General features: G+C 35.6%; 1 protein-coding gene across 1 annotated transcript in view; it reads right to left on the reverse strand.

Annotated features, from left to right (window-relative positions):
• Positions 1 to 16,573, reverse strand: part of LOC145479958 (nuclear pore complex protein Nup107-like) — a 37,085-nt gene that overhangs the window by 13,190 nt on the left and 7,322 nt on the right. Inside the window, exons 4-19 of the mRNA XM_081458436.1 lie at positions 16,507 to 16,552; positions 14,327 to 14,464; positions 13,114 to 13,163; positions 12,855 to 12,935; positions 12,694 to 12,771; positions 12,321 to 12,405; positions 11,744 to 11,835; positions 11,024 to 11,088; positions 7,248 to 7,325; positions 5,951 to 6,005; positions 5,602 to 5,673; positions 3,572 to 3,666; positions 3,070 to 3,142; positions 796 to 846; positions 227 to 289; positions 5 to 95 (exon numbers count right to left, since the gene is read on the reverse strand). Of these exons, the coding sequence (XP_081314562.1) occupies positions 5 to 95; positions 227 to 289; positions 796 to 846; positions 3,070 to 3,142; positions 3,572 to 3,666; positions 5,602 to 5,673; positions 5,951 to 6,005; positions 7,248 to 7,325; positions 11,024 to 11,088; positions 11,744 to 11,835; positions 12,321 to 12,405; positions 12,694 to 12,771; positions 12,855 to 12,935; positions 13,114 to 13,163; positions 14,327 to 14,464; positions 16,507 to 16,552 (1,213 nt within the window). The remainder of the gene's footprint in view (positions 1 to 4; positions 96 to 226; positions 290 to 795; positions 847 to 3,069; positions 3,143 to 3,571; positions 3,667 to 5,601; positions 5,674 to 5,950; positions 6,006 to 7,247; positions 7,326 to 11,023; positions 11,089 to 11,743; positions 11,836 to 12,320; positions 12,406 to 12,693; positions 12,772 to 12,854; positions 12,936 to 13,113; positions 13,164 to 14,326; positions 14,465 to 16,506; positions 16,553 to 16,573) is intronic.

The raw sequence follows: 16,573 nt of genomic DNA on the forward strand, positions 1-16,573 counted from the left end.
TTACCTCCATCCAAATTTGCATCGTGCCATAGTTTCCATCCCTCAAGAGTTGCTGCCCTCCATGACTGACCGCACTTTTCACACAAACGTTGAGCCTGAAAAGGAAGACAACATCAATAACTCAGTATGTAAATTATATATATATATATAATTATAGTTCTGCAGCTCTGTCGTTATACTTCAGAACTTCATTGTTTCTTTTTTCAAATATCAAGGTTTCATTCACCTCCTCTAGTTTGCCTGCCCTGATCAAGGAAAACACATGCTTCAGCAGCCTAGCTTCATCTTCCTATAACAGAATAAAATGAGCTTTGTTGGATGATCAAATTAAATCAAATCCTATCAATATTGCTGATCAGAATTAACATCACGGTATGTGTCAACATTCCTCATCACTTTCTCTTTCCATGTTAAATAATCCTGTCTCTGACAAGGTGCATATTCATGTGTTAATATTGAAATAGAGACAACGTTTTAAATATTCCTAAGAGATCTCAAGGTGGCCTTAGACCCTTACACATCTAACGAACACTGTAACACTGGGTATGGAGTCACATCAGCGATTCCATACACACAATGTCGAAGGTATTTTAAACGTGTCTTTCAACCAGTAAAATATTAATTATAATAATTTTTCTAATTATTAAATTCTTATTAATTAATTAGTTTTGGTTAATACGGAACGTCAACCTATTGAAAACATTCATTGACATGATTTTTGGGATTAAAAAAGCTAACGGTTTCTCTTGGAGGTAGCCAAGTACTGTACAGCATTTGGTTAAAACTCTACCATACCTGATCTAAATCAGCCAAAGGTCTGTTCTGTCTCACAGGAGCATCTGGGTCCTGCAGGAATTCACAACAAGTCATTTCGCTGTGCAGTGCAGAAATCTTTAAGTTCTAATTGTTTTCAGATTGGTTTCTATATGTACATTTGGCTTTACTTTCCTCAAATTTATTAACATTTTGCCTGCCTATTTAGCAGAACGGAAATGCTATTTTTAAGTCCATTAAAAAATATCAACCTATGAATTTCAGGCCTGCCTAAATCCACTGTAATCTACTGTATATGTTAACAAATGTTTGAATTAGCGTCAAGAGACTAAGAGTGGAAATTAAGTCCGCAAAATGAATTAAAAACTTGACCCTTGAAACAGATATACACACAATAATTTTTAACCGTATAATTTTTAAAATTCTCCTACTGGTCTACAAAGCTCTCAATGGAACAGCGCCCTACTACATCAGTGAATTACTCAAGTACAACACCTCTCAACGGAAATTAAGATCGTCCTCTCAACACCTTCTGGCGACTCCGAAAGCTAGACTGAAAACATATGGAGAGAGAACATTTGCTGTGGCAGCACCGAGACTATGGAACTCGATCCCACTTGAACTAAGATCCAGTAGTTCGATTGACATTTTTAAACGGCATTTAAAAACATATCTTTTTAAACAAGCTTTTTAACTCTTTTAATTTTTAGATTATTTTTTTACTTTTTTTTCCCCTCCCCTTTTTTAGTTTTTTAAATATTTTTTTTTATTTAATGTAAAGCGCCATGGACAAATAGAGGATTGGCGTTATATAAATATTTTATTATTATTATTATTATTATTATTATTATTATTATTATTATTATTATTATTATTATTATTATTATTATTATTATTATTAAATGTAGCTTCAATTTGCCGCGAAAAAATGCTTGGATATTTCTCCGTGAACATCATCTGTTCCAAAAAGTGAACAGTTTTCCATTAGAGCGAAGTTCAAGGAAAACTGCGAGCGTCAAGGAACAGATAATGTCCAAGTTTAAATTATCCGAGTATATTTTCAAAGTCAAATGGGAGGCTACTGTGTTTATTATCATTCAAGTATTTTTCACGACACGCAAGATTGGAAAATTGGGGAATACCACTCGGATATTCAGACTCCAGATTTAGCTGGGGGCATACTCAGTCACGTGACGCATTTTGACCAATTGCGTGCAGTGAAAAAATTTGATGGAATATTTAAGAAAAAGAAAACATGTACCGTGTTTCTATCGAGTTATAGAAACACGAGTGGAAGTTTGGGAGAACGAGAAATTCTGTGGGAACACGAGCCGCAGGCGAGTGTTTCCACAGCTTTTTCGAGTTCCCCCAAACTTTCACAAGTGTTTCTATAACTCGATAGAAACACGGAGAACATGTTTTCTATTTCGTTTAGAAAACACCGTGACGAAAAAAAGGAAAACAACCAATCAGCACGCATATTTTCTTAGGACTGTTTTCTAAAAATAAAAAATAGCCTCCATTTGACGTGAAAAAAATGCTTGGATATTGTCCATGGACAATACAAGAAGCGAGAAGTTTTCCAAGAGCGAGGCTTGAGAAAAACTGCGAGTTTTGACTAACAGCTGACATGACCATTGAAAAAATATCCAAGCATATATTTTTACAGTCAAATGGAGGTTATTGTGGGCTCTTTTGAAAATTGCAGAATGACACTCAGATATTCTCCAGTTTTAGCTGAGGCATATTCAGTCACGTGACATGTTTAGACCAATCACGTGCAAGCAAAAAGATTATAATCAAGAATCAAAAATTACAGAAGAAACAGTTATCAACTCACATTCTAGCCATGTTGGAGTCAAGTAGTGCTACCTAAGGGTATAAGCCTCGCTGAATAAACACTGTTTTTAAGTGTGTCTAGTCAGCATCGCATTGCTGATCTAGGGACAGCTGTCACTTACTCCAGGGTGGTACTAATTAATGTGTGGAGCTTATTCGAGGGTGACACTAACCTTTCATAGCCTATTCGTGCCTGCAGGGAATCATGCTAGTTGTATTCATCCAAAAAAATCCAGTCCAAGATGATGAATACAACTACCATGATTCCCTGCCGCTGCATCTCATAGAGGGTAGGGGCCATTTGAGGGTGGCACTTATTTGATTTACCACAGTGTTACACATGTACACAATGTGAAAAATATTCTGCCTCTGTGATATATACATCTGTTCATGCTCCCTAAATGTACAGCAATTTGTAACATTCCAGCTAGCAATTTTTGCAAATAGAGCCGTTACCATCTCTGTCACTAGAGGTCTTCTCATTCCCAGATTTCTTCCTTCTTGCTGCAGTGCATGAAGAGTGTTCTCCCTAAAAGAATACAAGTTTCTCATTAACTTTTTACATGCACCACTGCATTCCAATATACTGGGATAAACAAATGACCCAGGCTACAGAAAACACTGGAACACAACAGAAGTCTCACATGCAGAATATGATGAGAGAAAGGGAGATAGTGGAAAAGGTCACACACTTGCCTTTTATATAACTGTAAATAGAAAGCAAAAACTGTATTTTCATAAATGACAATCACATAGTATTTTCCCTTTGAAAAACTCTACTATTCAACTCCACGTATTTGCTAAATAATTGCTACCTATTCACAAAGCCTGACTTCATAAATAAATGATGGAAGGTGATAAATATTCTCAGCAATGCTTTAGACTTGATTTCTGTTGTATCAATACAGGAAACTTTGCAAAGAATTTTGTGAATAGATGAATTAGAACAGACACATACCAACACACTGATTCTGAGAAATACTCCACTTTATCAGTCTCCAGAAAGATTTCCAACCAATCTTCTGCATTCTTCTCTAACCAGTCAACAACAATCTACCAAGGAACACCTTCATTATCTTCTTGCAATGGTACATTTATTGTTATATGTAATATTGTTCCCCACAAACTGCATTAAACTTTTCTATAAATGTGAAGCCTTGGAGCTGAATGGCCCATAGCTGCTGAAGCTTATCCTGGTTTCTGTAGCATGAAGCGGCTAGGAGTATTTCTACTCCCCCTGGAGGGGATGCTAGTCATCGCAGGTCACTCCCCCGCAGTTTGTTACGTTTCCCCAACAATTCGCCGGTACCCATTTATACTCCTGGGTGGAGAGAGGCGCTGTGAGAGTTAAGTGTCTTGCCCAAGAACACAACACAGTGTCCCCAGACAGGGCTTGAACCCGGACCGCTTGCTCCGGGAACAAGCGCACTAACCATGAGGCCACAGCGCCTCCACCTCCTTTCTATAAATATTGAACCAATTTTAACAGCCAACTCAATTTTTTCACCTAATATGCAGGTAAACAAAATGTACATGCATGTTGCCCAGTTTCTGACTGGCAGAAGTATTCAACCAGTTAAACAACGGCTGGTTTGCAGTGTCACACCATCAAAAATAAAAATCGCAACCATTCAATAAATTAAGTCAAGAAGCTGAGATATGAAAGATGATTGACATATAAATAACCTCGCCAAGTTTTAAGTCTGTACGGTTTTCCATCCACACGTTATTCGGAAAAGTGTTTCACTCAAATTTAGAGAGCTTTGTATGGTGTTGCCATGTTCATGCCCCTTGGAGGGACACAAACATGGCGGCCGTAGAGTAACAGAAACATCTGTCATTGAGTTTTGCCATTGAAACAAAATGTTATTACTCTAGAGCTCCGATACATTGAAATTAATACTTGTCTAGAGTAAGAACTGTTTAGTTAGTAAAAACTTGAGCAATAACACACCTTTTGACTTACTTGACAGCCTTATTGAGCCGCCATTTTTATGTCACACAACGCATAAACTCGGAAATTCCGACATGTTCCATTACATAATGAGGAACCCTGTCGGGCTTAGACGTTGCAAAACGTCAAGTTATTAGAGGGTCTTACGTCTCATGAAACTAAAACTTCACAAGGATTGGTAATTTCTTATTTTGGAAATTGATGACGTCACATGAAAACCGGCAATTATTATTTATGTTTACATCCACCAGTATTGATTATGGGTGAGTTTCAGCTTTGGACTGAACATTTTGGGGTACTTTTAGCTAGAAGAATACTGGTTTGAAATGTTCGTGGCTGATATTTATGCTTTGCACTGTGCAAAACCCTTTATTGAACCTCCCAACAACTCGAATCAAATTAAAGCAGTTTCCCTCCCCTCACTCAAATAAATTTAATATAAGTTTACCCCCAGTTTTTCAAGCAAATTTTTGTTGCCCTTGGAGGTTCCAAAATCAGGATTCTACAGTAGTTTCAAATTTATATACTGTACAAGGAATGAAGATACTCAAAGAGGTCAAGAGGTCACAACATCAACTTTGATATATAATGACTTGGAATTGGAATAAATAATTTTTTAATAAAATGTAATGTTACATAGAAATATGAAAAAGGGAAGATACATAATATCATGTAGGATTTTAAACTGAAATATGTGGACACTGGTTAACATAATGAACACCAGATAAAAGAAAATTGAAAAACTGACAAATTATTACAAATACTGCTTTAAATTCTGCCTTTGTGATATATACATCTGTTCACGCTCCCTAAATGTACAGCAATTTGTAACATTCCAGCTAGCAATTTTTGCAAATAGAGCAGTTTTAAAGAGTATTGCTGTCTATACCTTAAAACTAATAATGTCCATGCTCTTGTGTTCATTATTTTTTTACTGACGGTGCATCTCTATGACAAGAAGTTTGATCACTAACTTGAAAACTTCACGTATGATACATGTAGATATAACATTTTGTCTCCACATACACACACACCTGGTTTTGCCTAGTAGTGGCCTCTCTTTCATACAAATTATTCGTAATCTTCTTTTCACTCCAGTTTCTTCCCTGTAAAAAAGAATACACAATGGAACAAGAGTGTTGTATTTTTACATGTCAAAGGCATCATGACCTTTTCTGTACATGCTGCAGTTATATAGTTTGACCACTTTTGCAGGTTGCAATTTAAACCAAATTCAAAGTTGTTACTGTTCTTTGATTACCTGTGAGTACTCTAGTCTAGGCAACTACTGGGTTGTACAAATTTTTCAGCTCTGGACAAGAAGCTTGACAAAACACTGTACAAAATATCATCAACAACAGTTCTACAACATTACATACATACCACGAAATTTGTAAGCATGGCTTCATCATCGCTTATTCCATTCTGAAGACGATCACTACAACAACAAACATGCACAAGATAAAAACAAACCAAAAAAATCAGATTACAATATTACAATAACATGTAAGTATACAATAAAAAACAGTTGTTGGTACATTCCAACAGAAATGACCCTCTCAAAGTAGCATGATGAATTTATTAATTCAACTTTATTGAAAATAACAGTAGGCAAACATAACACATGCAGCAGACAGTACATTGCTCGTTGCTTCAATCAACCCTTCACGTCTTTCTTCTCTAGATTTCAGTCCATAATGTGTTGAGAGAAGGAGCTAAATAAGAAGGCAGGCAGGCAGGAGGGAAGGAAGGAAGGAAGTAGAACTTTATTTGACTTTAGCCTGGGGGAGTGAAGGTGGACTACCAAGTCAGAAATCAGATATTCAAATCTACAATCATTGACAAAAGTACGGTCTTGAGACAAATTTGCACTTTTGGCACTTTTGCACACATGCCAGATGTGAATACCACTTCACCTGCCCAACTTATCCCCCCACCCCACATACAATGTTGACAACTAGAACCTGCAATTTCTCCTGAGTTTCAACATTGTATTGGGAGGAGAGGAGGAACAGCAATACATTCTTAAAAGGATAGCAGTGCTTTTTTCAAACTTCAGTTGTAAAACACAGATAATTCATTACATTACATAAGTGTCCCAAAGACTTTTGTCCACAATTGTAGGTGTGTACACACTGAAAAAAGAGTGGGGGGTTGATATGGGATCCTGGCAGGGTAGGGTTAGGGACAAAGGGAAGTGGATGGTGTGTGTAGTGTTCTTTTTAAGAACACCCCAAAAGGTTTCAAACACAAATATTAGCGAAAGAAATATACAACGTTTCGACATCTTAGATGTCATTGTAGAGTAAATGTGTAGCTGAAGTTTTTCCATTATAAAAGGTCTACAATTATGAGCATAAGGTGGCAAAATATGTTATGTGATAAGAAACATGTGACTATTAGGAAATTATGTTATGCACATAGTTGTAGATCCTCTTATAATGTAAAAACTAAACTACACATTTATTTGGCAATGACATCCAACAATGTGGAAACGTCTTATATTTCTTTGGCTAATATTTGTGTTAAAAATTTTCCCTCAAGCCTTAATTTTTTTGCCCCAAAAAGTGAAAGAAAAAATGGTCTGAAAAATTTAACCTAGGTTGAAACAAATTAACTTAGGTTGATATCATTCTGACCTAGAATACATTTTTAACTAAAACATGCACATTTTACTTGCCTGTATAATGAGCCAACAAGTCTCCAAGTGTAACTTTCTTGAGAAATGAGGTATAATATATCTGCTTGTTTAGAAAATCTAGTACAATAATTAACAACAAAAAAACTGTTAATGACATTTCAACTATTTTGCAACAAACTTGTACTAATAAACTTGTTCCTGTTGAGATATGCTTGAAATTTTGAAATACCATACTGGCCTCAACATATCAGCTCTTATCCAACATCAGGAACCAAACAAAATAATATACATAAATTAATAACAATTATTTGTAGGGTCAAGGCCTTGTGCGTCCCATGGTGCAATGAGGACAGATGATTTGTAAGGTCAGTCAAGAACTGTCATGTCTACCTAGCTGGATTCATTTTGGTAGACATTTGTAAATTACAGACTAATACTGTGTGGTATACGCACACATGGAATGATGGAGATGTACATACAGGGACAACGTATACAACTATTTGAAATTAGAAGAATTCTACTTAAACACTAATGCAAATGCTGCAATCCAATTGGATGAGCCACTGCACACTATCAGCCATTAGTGTTCAGTGGCTTGGTGTGGTCAATAAAATTTCAACGTTTTCTCGTTTCTCTCAAGTTTTGAAAGAACATTTAAAAACAAAAGGATAATTAAATTCCTGAGAAGACTGAAAAAGGACATTCACGGTTTCTAGAATTAAAAAACACTCGCATTTTTTTAAAGTGGTGCTATGATCAAATTTTTGCCCCTTGATATTTTATGTGTATCACATAGAATTCCATGAAAGAATAAAAATGCCATTCACCGTTTGCAAATATCTGCATTATTTCCGGAGATATTTAAGTTTGAAAAATGTGTAAAATATCCAAATGAGATGACTGATGACGTCATACACTCAACCCAATTTTACATCAAGTATATAAATAGAGCTATCTTGGTCACTTTGCAGCGCAGACCATTGAAACTTGGTAGGCTAATAGTTCTGCATGAAACACACCTATGGCTATAAAAATTCTGTTCCCAAGGCAACTCACTCTTTTCCAGTCCCCACCCACTTGATTTTAATACATTAGTGATTTTCAGCTCGTAAAACATTAAAAAAGGCCACAAACTTGAGCTAACATATTGATATGCTTGCTAGATCAAGCACACAAGGCACCATTTGCAAATATCAAAAATGGAACACAAAGGTGGCCAGAAATGCCCTTAATATTGGGGAGGTCTAGAACCAAGTATGTTGCCATGGAAACGAAACTGTTAAGCTCATATTTTGGAGCACATTTAGTAGAATCTTACTGCAAAGTATCAAACATTTCTGATACAAATTGGCTCAGATATCTTTTTTCCTCATATTTGATCAAAATTTGGTTGAGTGTATGATGTCATCACTGGACTAATTTGCATATTTTAAAAACTTGAATATCTCTGGAATGAAAAGAGATATTTGAATATAGTAAACAGCATTTTTCTTCTTACACAGGCTACTTGTTTATGTTTTAAAATGGCTGCGATAGGAAAGATGTGATTTTCATCACAGTACCTCTTTAAAGAAACTAATAAGCGCGGCCTTTGGCCTCATCAACTATCACCTCTTATAAGTTGCCACTAAATTTTCTCCGATTCTTATTGCTTTAAATTGATCACGTGACGCAATAGTGTTCATCCATGGAGAGACACTATCAGCCCATAGTGTCCGTCCGAGGAAAATACCTGGATAGATAGTACTTGTCCATGAAAATGTTTCTGTAAACATACGACCTTCTAGAAAATAAACAACTGAAATTGTATTAAGTGGGTTTTGTTCTGTTTTCTTTTTCAAATTTTACGTTTGGCTTTCACAGCTTTCATCCAAAAAATTTGAAAATAATTCAATACGGTTTTGAATTGGCACGCAGAAGAAAATTTAGTGGTGAACAATAAAGACTCCACAATAGAGTGTTTATGTCTCAGAACTATCATTCTAATAGTTGCCCCTTGGAAATTTGATGTTCTTAAAACTAGTGAGACAATCTCAGATAGTGCAGAGTGCAATTGATAGCTCATGCATGGTAGTCCCATAAGTACTCACCCCTGCTCAGTTCGCTTTCAGTTTGTGTCTACCTTGGTAGTCTGCTAGGGATTTTCCCCTTAGCAGTGTGTATGTTTCAAGGTTGTATTTTCATTCAAGGTCCAAAAATTACATACAAATTACTACTGGTGTTTTACGTTAATTTTCATTCATTTTAAATTCAATAATACGTTGAAGCAGCAAACGTGACAAGTTAGCTCTTCACGCCAACTTTATAACTTGATACGTTTGTTTTCCTCACATAGGCATGTAACATGAAACCCCTGTTTTCTCCAAAACACATGGAAGATGTGCTTGTTTTTTGGAGATAAATGAAAGAAATTTAAATATCTGATGTAGTGATGAAGAAACGGAACAGGAACAATGTTGTTTTACTAAAATGCAAATTTTCCTACTGATGAACAAGAAACAATTTCTTTTTCTGTTGCCACCTTTGTTGTTAACGATAAAACAATTCAAAATTAACACACAACAATATTGATGGCTGAGAAGCGTTTCAAAAAAAAGTATTGAAGATAAACAGCGCTACTTGGCCAATATGAATGAGTCTCCTTAAAGACTGATTAAATTAATTTGTGCTTTCATTAGGTGCCACGGAGTCTGCGTCAATATTTGAGCACTTTCCTGGTTTCTTTTGTCACAAATTTACAATTTGCGGAGTATTAAAGCCACTAACTTGGGAACTTTCTGGTCTGTCTTACAGACACCATTAAGGCAAGAAATAAACAAGCCGCTAAGGAGAAGTAATACATTTGAACCCTGACAAACACACTATTGTAGATTGAAAACAGCAGATGACATTTGTTGAACTGACCTGTGTGTAATTCTAAAAGTTACGCAGCCAGAGTAACATTTCACTTTAGCAATAAAAAGGGACAATTGGCGCTACCTGAAAAATAACTGCCGTCCTTGGTCACATGACATGACATATAAAATACCATGTGGAAAGATAGTGTATAACACTAACGATACTAGAACGCATGCGTCTTACATGTTGAGTCCTACCATAAGGAAAACCAGTCAACATTTGTACGTGATTCTGTATGCAATGTATCCTCCACCTAATATAGAAGCCCCGAGCACTAAGTAATCTACGCATGAGTTTAGAGCAAATTAGTTTTGTTTTAAAGAGAATGGTACCACAAGGAGAGCAAGGGGTTACCTGAAACAAATATATAGCTTTGCAATGTTCATATCCAAGTGACGGCGATGGAACATGTTTTATGTAGAGTACACATGTACCTTTCCCACCCCACCTGTACCACTTCCTTGCCTCTAGACTAATTAATTAATTGAAATTAATTAATTAATTAAACAAACATTAAAGTTTACACCTTAGTGCCATAGCACCTTAATGACTTAATGCCTTAGTGGCAGGCAGCCCCCAAAACCATCCCAATGGTGCACTCTGCACTAACTAGCATATTTGTTTTAAGAACATCAAATTTCTGCAGGGCAACTATCAGCCGATAGTTCCTCAACAGAAACACCATGTTTAAATAGAAATCTCAAGCTCATAATCTAATAATTGTTGTTAATTAGTCTGTTAACTATTTTTACTTATTTTTTGTTAAGGTAAACCTAAAATTTGATTGCCAAGCAGGCACAGTGGCATCTGGAATCCTCTAATCTTTGTCCAAGACCACTATCTGTCAAAGTTGTAAAATCCTACTCAGTTACCAACTTCTTGCATTATGTTGTTGCACATAACATGAATGCACCTACTTGGCTTTTCCTGGTGTTGATTGTCTTATCAAACCGTTAAGAACTCGCAGTTGCTGCCTACATGCCTAAAAGAAATAGAGCATAATATATATATGCATGTATGCGTCTTCTAAAATGTTCATGTACAATCAAGTCTAAGTGGGTTGTTACATGTACAAACAGTCCGTCCAAAAGCTGAGGGTGTAGGTGTTAAGCAATTTGAGCTGTAGTGTTAGAAGACTGCTATTTCCATGAACCAGTGCATTCATTAACCAAGCTGGTTTTGTAAGACCTGTGACTGAACTGATTGACTGGTTATTTCTTAAGATTACTGTTAATCTACTGCTACTGTGAAAGTGTATATATCCACAAGTCAGGTAAATGTCTGTGTCAAGACACCAGTCACTTACCAGAGGTTTAACGCAATGAGAAAGTAAGTTTTAAACTCTCAACCTTAAAATCAGTTGTTTACAGCAGTTGGCACGTGTTACTTACAAAACATTCTGACCATACATGTATATAGTGATCTGATGGGAAAAATAGGTTGGCATTTTGGAAAAAATGGTTGCTTACACGGATGGTTGCTTATGAGAGATGGTCACACCGTAAGGTTCTACTGCATAAGTTAAGGAAAGTGCACTTGAGAATTAAATTGCTGCAGTTAGTCCTGTCAGCATGAAATATGGATAGATTTTTTCCAAAACACACTGACCTTACTCAGTCAACCCATCAAGCTATTACCTTTTCATATCTGGCTAACACATCAAAAATATGCCTTGTGTCAGGAAAGGATGTAAAGGCACTCATAAATTCTTCAAACAAGCTGGAACTGGCTGTAGATTAAACAAACCAATTATTTTTACTGAATATGAAATACAATACCTGCATCATATACATGTATTATTACATATTAATTACCAAATTCCACCAATAAGTCTTATATTACTTAGCATCACAGAAAACTACCCACACTTACATGTACCCACGGAATTCCAGCATGTTTTGGAGCATCTCTTGTGTCACAGCTAATCATATACAGTGCTCAATGGTCTGTTATTCAACACTTTGAATTTTGGTGACCTCCATTTTTAAAATAGTCATCCAAGAAAAACTTTGCAGGCCACTTTTATCAAAGTATTTGAAGAGGAACACCTCATCTCAAACTGCATGAAAGTTATACCTACATGTACTGTATGCGGCTGACCATCATAAACCAGATTAAAATTGAGTTTCGTATGCATTTGTCTCCCATGTACCATTACATTTAATACAATGCTGTTGAAATACAAATAAACCAAAATCTAAACACTCCACTGACCTGCAATCACAGGATCCTTTTCTGTCAAAATACTGACATTTTCAGTTAATTGAGATAACTCCACAACACTTCCAGGTAATAAATCCTATATTCAAATTCAGAAAAGTGCATCAGTGAGTGGCAAAGAGTGCAATACACTTATAGCAACAACAAATCATAATGGTCAATCAACACCAAGCCTAAATACAATGTTATTTGACATGCATGCACACCTGAATAATACCCAATGAATGTGAATTTCTCAACTACTGACAACATAATTATCAAGACCATTGTCACACTCCTTGACTGGAACCACTTCATGTGTTACCCAGGTGTCCTGTACATTGAACAACAGTTTGGTACTAAAAGAAACAAAGCTGATGGAAGTTACCTCAACAGCAGGAGCAAGTGGTTTACTGGGTGTTAAAGGTTGGCTTAATCCACTGTCTTCCATAAATGATAGTGAACCCTGCAGGGAAACAGGTGCAAAAAAAAATTAATCTTAGCTCTTCAGGAATCTAAATCAACTTAATTCAAAAGCCTCAGATTTACCAGAGTGGTGTAGCCAGATATTGGTGGTGGTCGAGATGATAATGGTCCATGAGGGATTCCCTCACTAGCAAAGGAAATGTCCTACATGTAGATACAAAAATGGAGAAAATGTAGTGCCAGTAGTGCTGAGAATCACTGAAACACAGAACTTGCATGACTTTGGTACAATTGTAGAGTCACAGTGAAGAGAAGGCCTGCCTGCCCGCTACATGTATGTTGAGTAAAAATCCAGGCTCTTATAACTGGACATTCTGTTTACCTGAGTAGTAAGATCAGTGTCTGCAACTGAGGAAGTACCACTTGGAGTGTCTACATTTCAAAACAGTAAATAAACGTTTCTCAGTTGTGGTTTTACATCATTAGTAAATTCACATCACACAGCTTTATGCTCAAATTTCCAAAGGTAAAAGGTTGCAGTGTGTTAATGATGATAAATGTTACAGTGTAACAGCAAAGTTTTGGGGAGGAAAAAATTAATGTTTGAAGTATGGTTTGTGACTGATCTAGACAAACTAATTTTTTCATTTCCTTGAAGTTTTATATCACACCTAATAATTGCTGCATAATCAAATCAAAGTGAATGGTTTAAACAGCAATAAACTACAATGGCAAAAAAGCCCTAGAAAAAGATACACAACAATGTGCCACATAAATAGGGAAGCCACTTTCAACCACAAAAATAATATTTCTTAATGCTGAACAAATCACTGAAAAAATCACCTTACATAGTGCTGGAAATTAATTATTGAATTTGCATATTAAGCAAAATAGTTAATAATCGGATGACCCAATCAGTATGTATGCTAAGCAATGCATTGTGGCACAATTTTTTAAACCAGGTGGTTTTCTTAATGTTTTATGCAAGTCTGGAGAAGCTATTTCTGTGCCTTTCCATAACACATCAACTCTGAAGTTCATAACCAAGAAAGGATTGTGTCTTTAGCTGCCATCAATCATAATAAAATGATACATGTAACAACCAACCCACGAACCTTAAAATACAGAATTTGAATAAAACAAAATGGATCGCTCTTTTCCAATCAAAGCCCACAGACATGACCTTTTGAACTTGTTGAAGTAAACTTCTGTTTCTAAGAGGTGTGCTAAGATGATTAAAGGTGGCAAAACATCAAACCATTGATTGAACAGACTTTGCATATTATTGAAAGGCACAGTAAAGCAAAAGAAACAACAGATCCATGTTCTTTTCACCAACATAAATTTTAAAACAATTTTTAACTAAAAGACATCTATCAGTGAGAAGAAAAGCTACACAAAAATGGTCTCATAATCGAAACTCTAATGTAACCTTGCTAATACTTCACATGCAAAAATACAAAGAAATTATATATGTAACATTCCAATGAAAACTAAACGACCCTTTAGTCTTGTTGTGTAGGCTTGATGTTTTCATCAGACAATGTTTACCGAAATAGCTGTACAATATACATGTACAATTACATTATACATACATGCACTGTGCCTGAGTCGTGAGGTTGAAGTTGCCTGTTGTCGAAGTGGAGTTGGAGTGTTAGCTGTTCTCAAAAGAGAAGATGCTGTATGCAGTGGTTGCCGTGGAGTGGCAATGGCCTCATCTAACAGATGAAGTGCTGATGTCATAGTCAAGAAATGTTACATGTACATTTCATATACTTTGTTACATGTAAGTGCAAAGTCAGTGGTAGTCTGTCACAATATTTTTTGCATCTACCAGTCAATACCTGTAGCTATAATCAAACTTCTATTCAGCAGCCAACTGTTCATCAGCCACCCCCTGTTAAGCAACTAGTTAACTAAGTCCCAAAATTGTTCTCAGTAAAATACTCTAAACAAAACTCCTATTAAGTGGCTGCAGCCACCTTTAAGACATCCTGATGAGGGTTTTCTATTGTGCTCTCACCTATTAATTGACATCCAAAATTGAATACACACATTTTAGCTTTGTTTTGGAGCAGCTGGTGACAGATAAGAGTCCAAAATGGAAAGTGACCAGTGACAAAAATATTCAAAAACACATTTTATTATTGATTGCCTTCATAGGATTCCACATCACCTTTAAGCCTGTTTGCATTTCAATGAACCATGATGTTTCTACCAAGCCTCTGGCTAATTTCTATCTAACCCTAATTAAGCAGATACCCCCCATTTCCCCAAGGGAGGCCGCTTAATATTATAACATTATATTAGGCTACATGAATCTGAAAGAAAACAGTAACTGTGTACTAGATGTATACAATAAGTATACTCTATGTTCAAATACTGTGAAGTTCTAGAAGTGCCAAAATGTGTAACGCAGAGAAGAAGAGAGCAGAAAGGAACAAATCATAGTGAAAAACATTGTTATACTGACAGAGTAACTGTTATGACACAGAATTCTTCCTAATAACGGACTTTTTTCAAATTTTTACTGCAGTAAGATAATGAGTTACTTTATGTCAGAAATTACTAACAGAATTAGAATTACATGTAATTTCCTCTTATACTGTTTTGGAGATTAAGCCTCTTGAAAAATACCCTGAGGTTCAAAAATTGCTGCATGTACGTCTGCAAGGTTTCCCATTTTTTAGTTAAAATATTGAAGATGAGTCAACAGAGCCAAACTATGTTAGTCATGCAATGTATGAAGACATGATTGATCATCAGTTACGTACACAACTTAGGAGTTGTAAAATTATTAAATTTTCCAATTTTTCTAATTTTGTCTTGTTTTAATTTTTTTTTCAGGCTTGAAGGGGATTCGAAACCATGACCTCTACAATACCAGTGCAGTGCTCTACCAACTGAGCTATCAAGCCAACTGGGAGCTGGTCATGTTGTGAGTTTGTAGTATACCAGTAGATGGCGAAGATACAAGTGAATTAGGTTAGTTTAGCTTAGTTTAGTTTAGTTTTAGTTTTAGTTTTAGTTTTAGTTTTAGTTTAGTTTAGTTTAGTTTAGTTTAGTTTAGTTTAGTTTAGTTTAGTTTAGTTTAGTTTAGTTTAGTTTAGTTTAGTTTAGTTTAGTTTAGTTTAGTTTAGTTTAGTTTAGTTAAGTTTAGTTAAGTTAAGTTAAGTTAAGTTTAGTTTAGTTTAGTTTAGTTTAGTTAAGTTTAGTTTAGTTTAGTTTAGTTTAGTTTAGTTTAGTTTAGTTTAGTTTACATGTAGTTTAGTTTAGTTTAATATAGTTTAGTTTAGTTTAGTTTAGTTTAGTGTAGCTTAGCTTAGCTTAGTGTAGTGTAGCTTAGCTTAGCTTAGCTTAGCTTAGCTTAGCTTAGCTTAGCTTAGCTTAGCTCAGCTTAGCTTAGCTTAGCTTAGTTTAGCTTAGCTTAGTTTAGTTTAGTTTAGTGAGTTCAATACCAAAATACAAGAACGAATAGACAAACAACTAACTCCAAATAGGCAAATAAATTTGAAGTTTAGTTTTCGAAGTTTACAATTGGTAATGGAATCCTGATTTCTCTATCCCTTGCTTTCTCTAGCCTTGTGATACATGTAACTTGAACTCATTTCCCTTGGATTTGTTACACTATACAAATGTAGTTTTATCCCTGATATCTTGAAGCTACTGTAACCTAGGAATCTCCATAACTATGTACCTTTATAATCTCATCAAATTTACCAAGGTTACCCCTATTGCTATCAGTCAGCAAGTAGTTTCATTTGAAAAAGGATACACTTCTGAATATGGCTTCTTCGTTTAAATGTGCTGCTGACATTTTCCTTTAAATAAAGCAACCCAAA

The sequence above is a fragment of the Orbicella franksi genome, chromosome 2 (assembly GCF_964199315.1).
Source record: "Orbicella franksi chromosome 2, jaOrbFran1.1, whole genome shotgun sequence".
NCBI lineage: Eukaryota > Metazoa > Cnidaria > Anthozoa > Scleractinia > Merulinidae > Orbicella > Orbicella franksi.